The sequence below is a fragment of the Pelophylax lessonae genome (assembly GCF_965119305.1).
Source record: "Pelophylax lessonae genome assembly, chromosome: 6".
NCBI lineage: Eukaryota > Metazoa > Chordata > Amphibia > Anura > Ranidae > Pelophylax > Pelophylax lessonae.
Window position 1 is genome coordinate 174,287,841 of NC_138773.1, and position 17,941 is coordinate 174,305,781.

The following is a 17,941-nucleotide window of genomic DNA, read 5'->3' on the forward strand; positions in this document are numbered from 1 at the left end:
CATCATATGGTAGACGATTATCAAGGAGCGAAAACAGAGATGGAGAGTTTTCCAATTGACAATCCACTAGGTTACTGGGTCATGAGAATAGACCACTGGCCAGAACTTGCCCAGTATGCAATTGAGCTGCTGGGCTGCCCTGCATCCAGCGTGCTTTCCAAATTCAGTGCTGCTGGAGGTTTTGTTACTTATAACAGAACGTGTCTGTCCACAGACTCCGTGGACCATCTGACATTTATCAAAATGAATCAGTCCTGGATTACCAGCAGCTATAAAGCCCCTGATGCCAATGTCACTGATTAAGTGTTTTTGAGATGTGGAATCTCTGCAAGACTTTTAGGCTGCCTAGTGTTGTGGGTGTTGATTTCATCTGGAAGAATTTTTTTGGTGTAGGTTTCATGGGCACAATTAACATCCAAAGACCAATTTTTCCACACCTGTTTGACAGGTGCATATCATTTAATTTTTTGACAGCAAGGCCAATTCTTGCTTTCATCAAGAGTACCTCTATAGGGTTACAGTGTGAAGGTGCTGCAGACACCCATAGACCAAATTTTCCAGACCTGTTTGACAGGTGCATATTATTTCAATTCTTGACAGCGAGGCAATTAATTCTTGCTAGCATCATGCGCTTTCATCAACAGTGTGACGGCACCCTCGACACACAACGCCCAACTTTTCCGCACCTGTTACTTCTGTCCAAAGTCTGCAGAAGAGACACCAGAATTTATCCAATAATCTCTAATCTTGTTCCTAGTGCACTACATTGTGACCTCATCATACAGACTGGCTCCCCAAGCTATTGTTTATAAAATAAAGAATTCTTGCCGGGAAATATCATTTTTTTGGCTTCATAAATGCAATTATTTCTGCAGCAGTTTCTATACACAGTACAGATGTGCCACTTTACAGGTAGACTAAGGGGACCCCCCCCCTCGGCACTTTATTGAAAGATATTTTTTATTTTTAATGTTATTTATCATTTTGATGCTTTCACTTTAAGCATTAGTAAATCACTGCTAATTTAAAAATGACGTTTTTTTTAAAAAACATCTTTTCATTGATACATGTCCCCAAGGGCAGTACCCGGACCCCATAACCATTGTATGCCCAATTACTTGCACATAAGCCTTCAAAATGGGCACTTTTGATTTTCCAGTTCAGGTCACATAGACTTCAATGGGGATCGTTATTCAGTTCCGAACTTTTGCGATGTTCGAAAGTTCTGGTGCAAACCAAACAGGGGGTCATTCGGCCCCTTCCCTACTCATGAACGAAAAGTGATCTTTATTTTTTTCAAGGCAGACAAAAACAGTGCTTTCAGGTTTTCAGCTTAACATCAGCAACAAGAAAACAACAAAATATCCTGTTATTTTTAACGCAAATGAAACATAACAAGGTATCAGCTGCATATTGGATTTATCCACCAGCAGGACAGTCCAGAGCCATTTTTAGCAGCTTCCAGCAGATGTGAAACACTCAGACAGGTGTCTCCTCTCCAAACTTCTACAACTCCACCCTGGCACTAGGAGCTTCCTGTCTTTTAGGTGCCCTTTCCTGCAGGTTTCTTCCCACCCAAATATCTCTCTGAACCTGCACAATTATTGTCCCAAATAGGAAATTATTAATGTGGGGAGAACTGTAAGTCAGTCCTCTTCCTCATGGATGAAATGTCCCAGAATCTCTCTCCCTGCACAGATGGGAAACCCTGAGTACACCAAAACAATCCCACTTAAAGGGACCACAACCCAAATATGGTCGAAACATAGCACCCACCCAGGACCCATCATCGGCATCCTGTACACTACATATAAATAAAGCTAAAGTGGTAAAATGATCAGTCCACTAATGGGGGAATCCTGTTTTCCTGGAATCCTGTATATGAACAAGATTAACGTGGTAACTGGTAATTGTAAATCCACCATATTTTTTTTTATATTTTTCCTTTCAGTATATACATTAAAAGCCATACATACTGTACATGGGAAGTGTGAGTGGGTTTATGTATAAATTGCTTTTAAATTTATTAAATTCTACCTCACAAACTTTTTCCAGCATTGGCATCCAGGATGTAGCCAGATGGCAGTTCTGCAGGACCACCCAACTACCTTCTTTTATAGCCTTTTCAGTCATGCGAAGGGCGATTGGTCCTTGTCCTTGTCCAAGAGACAAAGAGCTCAGCTTTGAGCTTCCAAATCCCTACAAAGTGAAAAGGTAATTGAAGATTATATTGGTAGGGATAGCATGTTACTAAATTAGTGCAAATGAAGTAATAGATAAATTACTGTATAAAATCTTGTAAGACAACAAAGCATTAGCAAGTGTGAAGGCATATACCACATGGAGAAAAAAAATAAAAATTCTGCACTCCATATTAAAGGAGGTACTAAAGATTTCATAACTTCACTCCAGTCCACAATCTGCTTCATAAATACTAAAAAAAAGCCACAATCCATATTAAAATGGTTGTTAAGCCACATATATAAAATTATCTAATCCCTGTGCCTGTCTTACAGGAAAAATATGTTGATCTGTACCTAAATCAGAGCATGCCCCGGTGCTCAGCTGACCCCCTCAGCTCTCTTCTCTCCCCAGTGGACAGGTCGAGCACTGCCTCCGACATCAGCCAGGGAGGAGGGGAAGAGAAGAGAGCGAGAGCCCAGTGGTCACATGGTCGCCGGGAGCCGCTCTGCTTTAGGTAGAAATCGGCATATTTTTTCTATAACACAGGCACAGCGACACCTATTGCTCTATTACAGAGGGGATTGAATGATTTTAAAGTAACTATGAGAGCAGCAGTAGGGGAGGGGGTGGGCACAGATGAGCAGACAGGGAGGAGGGAGGGGGGGAGAGGTGCACAGAAGAGGAAAGTACAGGGCTGCCGATTACGGAGGCATGTAAACTGACTACGGTGTCAGGGCTCAGCAACCATAATACACTATGGTCAGTGTAAAGGGAGGAGAGTAGAAAATGGTAGGATCATGATTGCTGAGCCCTGACACCGTGTGACATGCTTTAAGGGAACAGGATCTTTTTTTTTTTTAGGATAACAATTGGTTTAAGACCTGAAATAACGTTTTTTTTTCCTCCATTTGATGCACAGGCAACTCCACCTAGACCTCTGCCCACTAACGCATTTCACTCGGTAATAGCTCAGTTGAAGAGCTCACTATTGAGTGAAAAATGAGGACAGAGGTCCAGGTGGATTTATCTCTGCACCAAATGAAGGAATAAAACCATTATCACAACTCTTCATATGTAGTGTGGGTTTTTTTTCCATTTAGAGTATTTATGAAGCAGATTGTAGATTGCTGGTTAGGCTGCATCCATCGTAGAATATTTGTAGTGCAGCAGCTAACATTTCTGTACGTGAAAAAATACAGCTTTCTTTAGGCACAGGTTTAACTGAGCAAATAAATGATCAGATTAAAACATTCAGTTTGTGAAAACAGAGATTTTCCTTTACCTTCTTCTTCGTTTTGTAACTTCAGAACAACAAAGATTCTACAATTTTACATTTGTAGATTTACCTGCTTAGGTCCTAAGCTGAATCTGATGAAGAATAAGGGTCTATTTATCAATGTTTCCACACAATTCACCCAACTTTCACTGAATATTCACTTCTTTTCACTTCACTTATTTCACTTCACCTATTTTTCATATACGATTCTATTAGAAAAATCATTGATTCTTGGGTGAAATTAGAAGTGAAAATATTGATAGTTAGACCCCTTAGCAGTCCTTGCAAATAATTTGCTGACTTTTATTATTTCCCACGCCAAGAAAACTACTGTTTTGTGATCCACGTGGCTATAGAGCCGCTGGATCACTTTTACAGGCAGTGGAACGGGGTCCAGCCCCTTTCGTTGCCTCCTTTACTAGGCTCTCCTGGGCTCTCAAGGAGCCTGGTAGGAAGCCTGGTAGGGATGCGATCACTTCCTGGAACATAGTGAGAAGAACTGATGTTGTTCCTCCCACTGTGGCATTATCAGAAACAGGAAGCGATGAGGATTTCATCACTTCCTGTTTCGGTCTCATGTGAACAAGCCATTACTGGCTTGTTAAAGCATCGGAAAAAAACAATTTCACATTTATCAGATGATTTAGAGGCCAGAGGAGAGATCCAAGGTCTATTAGATTAGACCCCAGATCTCTCCAAAAAGAGCACCTGTCACGGTCCTTGCTTTCACAAGGGATGTTCATCCCTTGTAACAGCAATAAAGCTGAACCAAAAAAGGTACATTATATCAAAAATGTAATTAAATAATTAATAATAAAAAAATTTGAGCAAAAATTTAGTTTTTTACATGTAGGAGAGGGATGTCAGAATTGGCCCAGACTGGAACTGGTTAAATACTGTAAGTATCCTTTTCCTGGTGTGCATATAAAATTGAGGCTAAGCTTAGCCTGCTAAGGACTATTATTAAGTTCAATGTAAATATGTATTCTCTTTACATTTGGAGAAAAGAAAAGACAGGAGAAAGGAGAACAGAAAAGAGGAGTAACAGAAAAGTCATGCATTTTTACGTTCTACAGGGGTTTGGAAAGGGAGGGGACGTGGGGAAGGGACATATGTAGGGAAAGGAGGTGGACATTTCTCATCCCTGGGGATAAGCCAACTCTATATGTTGTATCATAGGTCCTAAGTGAGTTATCCATTGGGACCATATCTTAAGAAATTTACCATGCTTATCCTCTAAAATGGACATTCACAAGTGCACATCAAGCAAAGTTGCTTATTTTGACACTAAACATTACAGTTTTCTAGAACACTCTGATGGATCTCCTTAAAGCCAGATCATTGTCCAGACTTTCCAACTTTATTGGCTTACCCAGCATTGTCATCAGACAGAAGTTTAGCCAGATTTTGGAGCACTATTAAATGTACATGGCACATATAAACACACTTCCCCCTTAAACTAGGTAAATAGTTACAGTATATAATTAATATGGAAAATATTCAATGTCCACTACATTGCACATGTACAGTAAAAGAGACGCCTGATTAGTTCTTTAGCTAAGTGAATAAACAGCAACGGTAAAACTGATTCCGATATCTGTTTGTCAGTGATTTTTATTAAAAACATAAACTTCCATAAATACCTGATCATCAGCAAATTTCAGTAAGGCTGCCATTGGATCTGACCCAGGAGACAGCACAAAAATCAGTGGGGCACAGCAGTGACTGTCAGCAAATGCTTTGGAGAGATCAAATGGAGGAGGTTCAATAAACTGTCTTCCCAAATTTTCTGTTACAAATTCCTGAACCATTGGAATAACCTAGATAAAAATATATATATATATTACTTCAGTAAAGATGAAAACAGCTAAACAAAAGGTAATAAAATCAAGGACGTGTATTTATGTGTATGCGCTAAATCTATTCTGTTTTAATTGACTGCACTAACTGACAGATCAACACAATAAAAAAAAAAAAAAAATATATATATATATATATATATATATATATATATATACAAGAAGCAAAGATTAGTGCATCTTTTACTGAAACTTTGCACTTGATAAACTGTTGCGCTAATATTGTATGATATAAACTAAAACTAAAACCATTTAATTTCTGCTTTTAGACATTATATACTGTTCATGGGTTTTAACGTGTGCCAAAAATGCAAACATGGGGAGCTGGTGAGAATTTACTTAGGGCTCTTTCACACAGTCCGCCTCCGTAGGCAGATTTGTGCTGCTCAGCAGGGGATCGTAAACACAGATCCCCACTGAGCAGGAAGGTGACAGCTCCCTCTCCGCTCTGTGTGCGGAGAGGGAGGTTTCAGAGCCCCATGCATCTCTATGGGGGAATCGGATGAGAGCAGACCGCCTGTCCGCTCTCATCCGATCCCATCCGATCTGATCCCCTGGACGGATAGAAAGTAGGGTTTCCATCCGTCCAGATTTCACGGACAGGATCGGATGCGGGTGTCAGCGGACATGTCTCTGCTGACATCCGCTGCCCCATAGGGATGCATACGGTATCCAATCAGATCCGCCTAAAAACTGACAGGCGGATCTGATCGGATCGCTCGTGTGAAAGGGGCCTAAAACTGGAGCAGACAGAATCTGGAGCAGCTGTGCATAGTAACCCATCAGCTTCTGTCCTCAAGTTGTTCAATTAAGCTTTGAAAATTAAAGACAGAAACTGATGGGTTGTTGCTCCAGATTACAGCTGCTCCAGTCTTAGTAAATTCCTCTCAGTGTGGATCAAAACTCAAGAACAAAAACCGTTCCGACCCTATACCATGCAGTACCAGCAGTGGAAAAGCACAAAAGGGTGCCGAACCGGTACGGTTCCATGCAGTGGAAAAGCGCCATTAGCTAACAGATGCTTTCCAAACTCAACTAGTTTGGAGACTAAAAATAAAAGCCTTGTATGTTCTGAGAAATATATGTATACCTAAACCTAAATATACCTTATGTTTGCTTAAATATACACACATTACTTGACATATACTGTACATGTTGTGCCCCTGCACTTACACTCTCTCTCTGTACATATACAGTATATATATATATATATATATATATATATACATAGACAGATAGACAGATAGACAGATAGATAGATAGATAGACAGACAGACAGACAGACAGACAGACAGACAGACAGACAGACAGACAGACAGACAGACAGACAGACAGACAGACAGACAGACAGATAGATAGATAGATAGATAGATAGATAGATAGATAGATAGATAGATACAGTTTGCACATTTTATTTAGGAATTTATCACTTTAAAATAAATCTCTCTAATTTTCGCTGGCAAAACATCTGCGCATCTGTTCTTCCAGTTAAACAGCATAAACTGATCTGCATTAAGTTCATGCCCTGGCTTAGTGGCTTTCCTGTGCTTAGGCTAATATTTTCTCATAATAACAAGAGGGAAACAAATGAAACATATTTGCAGTTACATTTTTCTGTCATGCTCCATTATATTAGTGTTCAATGTTGATGTTTTATTTCAGCAAACCATTATATCAAAGCCGAGCATAAGCAGGCTTTTAAATTACTACAATACTTACTTTGTCAGGCCTGAGGCATCGAATGATGAGCATCCTTTGGAACTCACCCACTTTTTCTTGCCATTCAGAAGGAAAAGGCTCGTGGTGTGGTTCCTACAAGTACAAGCACAGTACATTGGTTTTACTTTATTTATCATTTAATAACAATTTAATTCAACATTGAAGGAAATTTAGGTGTACTGGTACAGAAGCATAAAGACTATCATCACACCTTTATCTACATGTAGGATCCTATAAATACTACACTACGAAAACGATCATAAATATTACTGGTTTTTAAAACAGAGGAAGATCTATAAAAAATGATTCAAAGTGAGTTTCCATGTGGCTGGCATATCTGCATAAACAATGCTGTGTAAAAAAACTCTAGTATCAAAGTAATGCTAGGCCGAATCAAAAAATCATAGGATGGCAAAAAAATTTAAAAAAAATAATGCATGGCCACCAAACGAAAGACATTATATAAATGGGGCTATACTGACACCAGACTGCATAAACCTTGACATTGAATAGATACTTTAGGAAGAGGGGTTTTATAATTGAGTATTTCAGGTGATCAATTCATTGTGTGCATAGACAGGAAAGATGGGGGGGGGGGGGGAGTTACAACATACATTTTAGGTTGCTGGCCTTTTAAAAAAAGAGTCCAGTTGTTTCTTTAACACCTCAACAATGGCATGCAAAAGGTGAAAAAGGCACTGTTTTATCAATACATGCTTTTCTAACCTCTCCTCTCCAGTTTCCCCACTTTATTACAGAGAATGTAAAAGGTGACCCAAGATTGTTAGTTTAAGTATTATAAACTAGAAGTTTAAAGGGGAAATGTGTGTACGAATTGCCTGCAATATCTGCAGAAGCCCTAGGTTATGGTCAATGGACTTTTGAGGTACTCAAGGATTATAACTAAAACAGTATATAGCAGAATTTCGTTTATTTACATATTTCACATAAAATTAGTTCCACACATTCAAAATTGCTCCAATATATCAGATTCCCCCTCAATGATGGAACGCAATACCAGGTATCTTACATCCTTCTGCTGAAATTTAAGACTAATAAGCCCCCGTTAGTACCAATCCTAATCTTGTGTTGAAACCGTTGGGGGATCACTAATATTCCTCTACATGTTTTGAGGGTTTTGCAATACCTACAAATTTATTCTCAAACATTCTAGAGGCCCTAAAACACAGAGTGTTTATATGTGGAACATTTAAGTTGGTTGCTAGGAAAGTCAAGGAATAGCACACTCCCTTCATCTTCCATGCCTGTCTATTGGTTTATGTAGATGCCCATTTAAGGGGGCTCAATGTTCATAGCAGGGCTCAACACAGGATTAAACTTGGATGAACTCTGACCAACACTCAAAACAGAGACCACAAAGATCTACATTAGATCCAGTACTGAACCTTCTTCATGGAGTAACAACTGGATGACAGGTGCTGAGCAAGCATAAAAGCTTGAAACCGTTGTATTTATAGGATAATTAGCTCTAGAATATATATATATATATATATATATATATATATATATATATATATATATATATATATATATATACACATATACATATATATATATATATACATATATTAACTCACACTTCATTATATTCTATAGTTACCATCTAGTATTTTTACTGCAATAGTAATCACTGCCTGCAGCCACATTGTACACCGATGCTGCTCTTCTCACAAAAAAGCAGTGCTTCAACTTAAAGTGTTTATCATGGTAATTCACTTTTTTCCCCTTATGCTTATCTTCAAGAATAGCAATTGAGCCAGGCATATCAACCCCAATGTTTATCAGATACTGATATAGCCAAACAGCTTGAAATGAAATGCATTTCCCTTCTGTCAGTGACAGTGGTACTGTTGTCTATTTTCTGCTCATCTAACAGTATCATCTCAAAGTTAAAAGTGGATCCGGTAGCTGACTTGCAATCTTGTCAAGGCTCTGTAAGCATCTTTATATTAAGCAATGTTTGTGAGAAATGATGACGCTGATATTTATTTTTCAATTTCTTGCTGATAATTTTAGACATTTTTGGACATGTGGTTCAGTCACGCTAAAAAGAAGCAGCAACTTTTCTGCACAAAACTCCTATGGCTGCTGGTCTCAGACTTTTTTTGAGACAATACATCTGGAGTCAGAGCGAAATTGCACCCATATCTATTTATAAAGTAATATATCGAGGCCTAATATAAAGAACATACCAACATGTAGGAAAAAGATACACTGTTAGCATATTTGAACTTTAAAAGATATTAACATAAAAAAACGATGTTTTCACAAAGAATAACTAGACTAGTTTCTCATTTCCAACATTTGACAAGTATTGTATACTGCACAAGACTTATGTCTACAATAATTCTAATAATTCCTATACACTATCAAAAAGTATTGGGACCCTGCCTTTACACGCACATGAACTTTACTGGCATCCCAGTCTTAGTCAGTAGGGTCCAATATTGAGTTGGCCCACCCTTTGCAGCTATAACAGCTTCAAATCTTCTGAGAAGGCTGTCCACAAGGTTTAGGAGTGTGCCCATGGGAATGTTTGACCATTCTTCCAGAAGCACATTTTTGAGGTCAGGCACTGATGTGAATGAGAAGGCCTGGCTCGCAGTCTCTGCTCCAATTCATCCCAAAGGTGTTCTATCAGGTTGAGGTCAAGTTCTTACACCCCAATCTCGTATATCTGTGTATTTATGGACTTTGCTTTGTGCACTGGTCCAAATCATTTGGTGGAGGGGGGGATTATGATGTGGGGTTGTTTTTTAGGGGTTGGGCTTGGCCCCCTAGTTCCAGTGAAGGGAACTCTTAAGGCGTCAGCATACCATAACATTTTGGACAATTTCATGCTCCCAAATTTGTGGGAACAGTTTGGGGATGGTCCCTTCCTGTTCCAACATGACTGCGCACTAGTGTACAAACAAGGTCCATAAAGACATGGATGAGCAAGTTTGGGGCAAAGGAACTTCACTGGCCTAACCTCAACCCAATAGAACACCTTTGGGGTGAATTTGAGTGTAGACTATGAGTCAGGCCTTCTCATCCACATCAGTGCCTGACCTCACAAATGTGCTTCTGGAACAATGGTCAAACATTCCCATAGACACACTCCTAAACTTTGTGGACAGCCTTCCCAGAAGAGTTGAAGCTGTTATAGTTGCAAGGGGTGGGCAAACTCAATATTGAACCCTACAGACTAAGACTGGGATTCCATTAAAGTTCATGTGCGTATAAAAGCAGGTGTCCCAATACATTTGGTAATATAGTGTATATCTTGCATTCAATTTCTTTTTTTTTTTTTTTCCATAAACAAATTTTTATTTTGATAAAAGCAAAATGTAACAAGAAATGTATACAGTACAGTAGATTGGGAGATAATGAACCCACATAATAACAAGATACATAATGGCATAAAAACTTATGAGAATGCGTGGTTACAGACACAAGAAGACATAATCAAAAACGTATAAAGTGGAAGCACTCTATTGAGAGAGGGATGAGGCTTTAAATAATATTCTGGCAAAGAGATGTGTTGAGAAAGAAAAGAAAAATTTTGGGGGTTAGTGTCCATCTGGTAAGATGGGTGTTCTTGTTTGTTGTTCAGTGGCTAAGTTATGATGGGCAAATTTTATTACAGGCAGAGGGGTTGTCAAAACGGTTCATGAGTCTGCTTCCTTCATGTGTCTGAAACAAGGGAGCTGGCTTCTTGGTAACCATCTGTGGGAGTGCCGAAATATAGCTTGTCAAAGAGATAGAAAAGGATAGGCAGAGAGGAATGATAGAAAGAAAGATAGAGAGGAAGATTTAGGAGAGAGGGAGAGGTGAGAGAAAAAGAAAAAAAAAAAATTATAAAGGGAAGTAGGAGGGATTGGAGGGGTTTGTGAGCATTAGGGTCAAGGGGGGATATCCAGAAGTAGTGGACCTAATGGTGAAAATGAGCTCAGTTTCCCTGCTCATATTCCTCCAGGGAAACCGGCTCCAAAGAAATAATAAAATCTATGAATTCGGATTATGGAGAGCTGATGATGGATTTGTATTCGTCTGTCTCTTTGTATCGGATCCAGTCCAGCCATTCTGCAGACAACTTGGATATTTCTTCCCTTGAAATAGCTATCAGTTCTTCTATTTCTTCAGTTCTATTTAGTCTGCGGAACCATTCTTTAAGTGAGGGTATGTCAGATGTGCGCCAGTGGCACGGCACACAAAGTTTGGCAGCGTTCATCATGTGTCGTGCTAGTGCAGTTTGAGAGAAGTTGGAGGTTCTAGGGGAATAGTTAAGAAGGAATTTTTCAGGGGTGAAAGGAATTTCACTGGATGTGACTTTTTTATGGTTCCTTGTACTTTTTCCCAGAAGGGTTGCAATACTGGGCATGCCCACCATATGTGAAGCATGGTGCCCGGAGATTCATTGCATCTCCAGCAGGTGTTGTCAACTGTTGGGGTGAATCTGTGGATTTTGTCTGGCGTCCTGTACCAGCAGGTAAGGATTTTGTATCCATTTTCTTGTGCAGTGACATTAATCGAGGTGCGATGGGGTGAGCGGCAGATTGCTTCCCAGTCTTTTTCAGAAAGGGATAGTTGTAAGTCTTTCGACCAGGCAAGGGTAAAAGTAGCAGAGGATGCAGATGGGGCATCAAGTATGTGACCATATAGTTCTGAGATTATGTGTCTTTGAGGATGGGAGCGTTCACATATGTTTTCCAATGGTGTCCTGGGTCTCGACCATAAAGCTGGGGTGCCTTTAGAAGAGAGGAAGTGGCGCATTTGAAAGAATGTCCACAGTGGTATGCCTGGGGGGTGTAGTGAGGAGTTAAGTCTTTCCCACGAGATGGGTGCTCCATCTTTGTAAAAGTGTTTGGCTAGGATTTCCTGGTGGGCCAAAGGGAGCGCAGAAAGCCGGTAGACATGCATGGTGGAAAGGCTGGATTTAACCTAAGGGAGGTCAATGGGCCACAGCGGGGATCAATTTTCATCCTCTTACGCCATGCATCATGGATGAGTAGCGGAGGCCCAATGAAGGGGTGTATTTTAAGAGATTGAGGTATGTCTGACAAAGGAAGCCACGGTAGAAGATGTAGCGGAGTGGATGTCCAGACATTTTCCATCTCAACCACCTCTTTATGGTCAGCGTGAAGGGTCCAATCAACTATTCTGCCGAGAAGGCATGCTTTGTAATAACTGGTCACATCTGGCAAGTTGAGACCTCCTCTGTGTTTAGGGGCTGTAAGACGAGAAAACTTAATCCTCGTGGTTTATCTTGCCAGATGAAGGTCCGCCATGAAGTGCGTAGGGAAGAAAAAAAGGCTGGGGGTATATGTATGGGGATTGTTTGGAAAAGGTACAACAATTTGGGGAGAATAGACATTTTAAGAATGGCGGCCCTTCCAAACCATGATACCTGAATGTTCCTCCATGATTTCAAATCTGTATTGATTGATGACAGGAGGGGTTGATAGTTGGAAGCATAAAGATGTGACAGGTCACGGGGAATATGTATGCCTAAGTATGGGAGTGTTGTGTTTTCCCAAAGAAAGGGGAAATTAGATTGACAACGACTCACCTCAGTAAGAGGTAGGGAGACGTTGAGGGCCATTGATTTTGAATGGTTAACTTTGAGGTTGGATAGAGAACCATAATATTCCAGGTCTTTCAATAAGTTCGGAATGGATATGTGCGGTTGCGACAAAAAAAGAAGCATGTCTTCCGCAAACGCAGCTACTTTATGGGTGGTATTACTAATCTGTACACCATGGATGTTAGGGTTTTGGTGAAGCATGTTCAGGAAGGGCTCGAGGGATAAAACGCGTCCGACAGGTGACCATTGACCCTGACTCTAGCAGTTGGATCTGTGTAAAGCGCCTGGATGTTCGAGAGCATCCTAGTTCGGAATCCAATGGACTCCAGGGTCTTCAATAGGTAGTCCCAGGCCACCCTGTCGAACTCCTTCTCTGCATCCAAAGAGAGAAATAACCCAGGGGTTTGCTTTGTTGTCAACCAGTGGTGAATGTTAAGGGCCTTTGTGGTATTATCTCTCACCTCCCTGCCGGGAACAAAGCCTACTTGGTCAAGGGAAACGAGAGATGGCAGAAAGGGGAGTATTCTATTGGCCAAAATTTTTGCATATAGCTTGGCATCAACATTTAGGCGGGAGATTGGTCTATAACTTGTGACTAGGGAGGGGTCTTTTCCTGATTTCGGGATAACAGAAATATGTGCCTCCAGGAGAGAAGGTGGGTGGTTGGGGGATGTAGCTAAGCTCCCAAATGCACGGAGAAAATGTGGTGTGAGAGTATCAGCAAAAGAACGGTAGTACTGAAGTGAGAGCCCATCGGGACCCAGGCTTTTCCCCGGCTTCATTTCTTTGTGGGCGCGGTGCAATTCTTCTCCAGTTATGGGGGCTTCCATGGAAATCGCATCGGACTCGGAAATGGGACTTATGCCGTGATCATGGAAGAACTTATCCAGTTGAGCTTTTCTGGCTTCTGGAGAAGATTTAGTGGCAAGTGAGTCCGTAAGATTATATAGTTTCCTATAATAACACTCAAATTGTTTTGCAATGTCAGGGTTAGAGTGGTGGTCCTTACCAGAAGCATCTTTTATAAGGTGTACTGGGGAGGACGTGTGCTGTGGGCGTATGGAACGCGCCAAAAGGCGACCACTTTTATTCCCCTGTTCGTAGAATAATTTGCGGGAAAGAACGAGTCTGCGGTGAGCTTGTAAGCCCAACCTATCTCGCAGTTCGGTTCGTATCGCTGTCAATTCTGATAGAGTGGATTGTGCCTGTGAGCGTTTGAAGGATTTTTCAAGTGCTTCGAGTTTAGAGTATAGATCCGTAAGGTCTTTCTGTCGGGCCCGTTTAAGTGTTGCAGATAGTGCAAGGAATTCTCCCTGGATCACGCACTTGTGCGCCTCCCATTGGGTCAGAGCTGTGGTATCTGGAGTATCATTCAGATTGAAATAGTCTTTCAGGGTGTTTTGGATCCTTGTGGTTACCAGTGTGTCTTTTAGGAGTGAGGTATTAAGTTTCCAAGTCTTACTTCTTGTTTCCACTTCTGGAAACCTCAAAGTTAGGGTGACAGGATTGTGGTCTGATAGCACACTGGTTTCTATTGAGGAGGAAGAGAGATAAGGAAGATCTGGCTGGGATAGGAAAAGGTAGTCGATTCTAGAGAATTTTTGATGAGGTGAAGAAAAAAAGGTGTAGTCTCTAGTGTCTGGATGGGTCAATCTCCAGGTGTCATGGAGTCGGAGGGATTGAAGTTGTGTAGTGATTTGTCGCAAAGCCTTGTAGGGAAGGACCGAATTGCCTGTGGAGGAGTCAAGTAAGGGGTTCAGAGGGGCATTGAAATCACCTCCAAGAATTAGAAGCCCGGTTGTGAAGTCCTGAAGTTCCTGTAAGGTTGAACGAAAAAAGGCCACCTGCTTGGTGTTAGGGGCATATACATTTGCGATTGTAATTGGGCGAGAGGCAAGAAGTCCCTTTACAAAAAGGAACCTACCGTTAGGATCCTTTTTGATGTCAACTAGTTTAAAGTCTAATTGACGTGCAAGTAGAGTCGAGACTCCTCGTGATTTGGTGCCTTCTGTCGTGGAGTGGAATCCCGTAGGGTATCGTTTGTTGGAAAGATAAATTGGGTCACCGGTTCGAAAATGGGTCTCCTGCAATAAAATAATTTGTGCCCGTAGTCTATGGGCTTCTGATAGTGTTTGCGAATGTTTTTCTGGCACATTTAGGCCATGTGCATTCAGTGAGAGAATTTTGACACGGTTTTGTATTTGTATCAACTTGGGATTGGTCATGGTGGAAGGGGAATAGGGAAAGGGAGGCAAAATCGGAAGGAAAAAAAAAAAGGAGAAGGGGGGGAAGGTTCAAGAATTAAAAAAAAGAGGAAGAGAAAAGTAGAGATATGAAGGATGGAGGAGTTATTGAGAGTGACAGAAAAGAGATATAGAAGGAAACGCCCCCAGAAAGCTTACCAAGATTACCAGGAAAACTTTATTCTGAGGGGCGAGGAAATGCGCACTTGGTGCTAGGTTCAACGGGAGCCCCAAGTAAAGCACAGGCACCCGTTGTGGTGCAGGGAGGGGTCTTAAAACAAAAACCAGATAACCGTGGGACTGCACGGCACTGGGGGATAGCAGGGAAATGTAGGGAAACAAAAATTTTGGTGTCTCAAAAGGCAGATAAGAAGTGATTTGTACAATAACAAATACAGATAATGGTCTTACGGAGCCAGGGTCATCAGGGTCATAGGAAGTGGAGCCAGATCACTGAGGAGGGTATAGGGAAATGGAGGGAACATGTGGGGGTAATTGGGATGGGGGGATTTTAGGGGAAGGGAGGTGAGAGAGAGAGGAGAGGGATGGGGGGAGAGGGGGGAAGAGAAGGGGAGGGAGGGGGAAGGGGGGGAGGAGGGGAAAGGAAAGGAGAAGGAGAGGGGGGAAGGGGGGAGAGGGTGGGGGGATAGACAGGGGGAAGGAGGGAAGAGGGGTGGAGAGGGGGAAAATGGATGGGGGTGAGGAGGGAAGAGAAGGTGGGAAGGAGCAGGGATGGGGGGAGGGGAAATAATCTATGGAGTCAATGTTCGATAACCCCAAATCATATCATGGCCGGATTTCAATTTTGTATTTCGATACTGGAGCTTATTGATTGTGATCTGTAGTCAAATTAGGGCATCAGGCAAATATCACATTAATGTTTGCAGTACATTTTGTAACCTGGTGATAGTTATTATCGATATATGAATATTTAACAAAATACCTCTGATTTAGCAATACAGTTCTATTGAGCCTAGATGTATAGTTGCATTTCAATGAGAGAATAAGCAAGATTTAAGTAAGGTAGATGCAAGATCATATCGCTGAGGGGATTATAGAAGTCCACAGAAATCCTATAGGCTATATGTACAATCCCTACCTTAAAATATAACTCAATGTAATATAATATTACTTTCTATTGTATAGCATAACAAAGTATACATCATCAGTCCCATAGATTATAGGAATAGGAGTTGGACAAAAAAGGGATAGAGTGGGAAAAAGGGGGGGGGGGGGATTGAGGGGAATAAGTGAGGTGAGGACATGAGGAGGGGGGGTAGGAGAGGGAGGGGGGGAAGGGAAGGGGATGGAGGGGAAGGGAAGGGAGAAGAGAAGGGGAGAGGAGGTGGAGAAGATGATGGAGTGATTGGAGCAAAAAGATAGGGAAGTGACAGCCGACAGTTATCTGAAGAGGCATATAGGATTGCATTTTCTGCAGCTAGATGTCAAATTATCAGACTCCCCTCACATCCATCTCCCCCCCCCCCCCCACCACACCCAGGCCACCATCCATCACCTAAACTACATTTGAGAGGTGTAGAAGCCTGATTTCGTGAGCCCGCACAATATTCCTAAGTCATACATTACATTAGATCCTGTCGTGAGAACAGTAACCATCTTTCAGCATGAGTGCAGGAGACAGGGATCAGTTGTCCCTCCGATCGGTCAAGGGTTACAGATTTGATAATCTGATCTGGAATGATTTCTGAACATCTTCTTTGGGGCCAGACAGTTCCTGCAATAAGTTCAGTTCAGCTTGGATCGGTGACATCGGTATTTCAGGATGTCAGGGATAATATGTATTGCTAAGGTGTAGTATGGTGATGGCTTGTGTATAGGGAAATAAGCAACAGGCTGTGGAAACAGTCTCACAGTCAGATCGATGGCGGGGGCTGGGGAGGGGGGGGGAGAGGGACACAAGCGAGCGAGACTGCTTGCAATTTCTGTTCAGGGTATTCAGGGCTTGTGACCGAGCAGGAGGAAAGGGGGGTAATATTTTCAGGAACCATAGAAGGCATGGAGTGGTTAGGAAGTCTGTGAATCGGGGGAAAGGGCATCTTAGGAGAGAGCAGGGAGAAAGGAAAGACTCACATTGGCAGGCATCCAGGCTGAGTGTAAGAGTGGAGTTAGAGGTCCACATGTTCCCTCTGCTGGGCTGGGGAACGACGAGGGCTGTTCCGGTGATCATCTCTTCCACGGTTGGGTGTTGAGCCAGGGTGTGATTGGCGACGTCTGTGTCGATGGCTTTGGGACTTCGGAGTTGATGAGGATGTCACTGAGATCCAGGCCTCCGGAGTATAGAAGGTGCTGTACCAGTCAGGTAAGTCTATTATAGGGACCTCCGTGGCTTCACCGAAGGCGGGTAGATCTTCTGGGACTCTGAGAGCTGCAGATCTGCCCCGGAAAGAAGCAGATAGGCAGAAGGTAAAGCGCCATCTGTAAGTAATGCCTTTAGAACGCAGGGTTTCCAGCAGGGGACGAAGAGCCCGTCGGTTTTGCAGGGTTATGGTGGATAAGTCCTGGAAGAGCTTTACCTCAGATCCCTCGTAGGAGATGCGATCTCGGGCTCTCGCTTTCTTCAGGATAGCCTCCTTAACTTGATAGCTGACCAGGCATGCCACCACATCTCTCGGGGGATCATTTTCTGCTCCTCTCGGTCGAAGGGCGCGGTGTGCTCTTTCAAATTCTACTGGAGTGTCTGCTGGGCGCTCGAGTAGGTCATTGAAGATGGCGGTCAGTGCGGGCATCAGAGCGGGGGGTTCCACTGATTCAGGGGGACCTCTCAGGCGAATATTGTGTCTCTGACCCCGATTATCGAGATCTTCCAGGTGCCTGTTGATCTCGATAAGGTGTGTTGTTTGGGCATCAGTTGATCGCTGGAGCTGTTTAATGGGGGTCGCCTGGGTGACCGAAGACTTCTCTGTCTCTGTGAGGCGGGCTGTTACAGAACGCAGCTCAACTGAAAGCTCCGTGATAGCTGATCCCAGGGTATGTTTTATATCGGCAGCAACTGATTGTAGGTCCGCCAGGCTGGGCAGTGGTGTCGCCATGTTCGTCCCCAGTTGGAGTGGTG

The 17,941-nt window shown here is 42.3% G+C and overlaps 1 protein-coding gene across 1 annotated transcript in view; it reads right to left on the bottom strand.

The window, feature by feature from the left end:
* The window catches only part of DNAH7 (dynein axonemal heavy chain 7), a 368,896-nt gene that overhangs the window by 67,386 nt on the left and 283,569 nt on the right, over positions 1-17,941 (bottom strand). The window contains exons 42-44 of the mRNA XM_082262147.1: positions 7,039-7,131; positions 5,104-5,280; positions 2,038-2,199 (exon numbers count right to left, since the gene is read on the bottom strand). Coding sequence (XP_082118273.1) covers positions 2,038-2,199; positions 5,104-5,280; positions 7,039-7,131 — 432 coding nt within the window. The remainder of the gene's footprint in view (positions 1-2,037; positions 2,200-5,103; positions 5,281-7,038; positions 7,132-17,941) is intronic.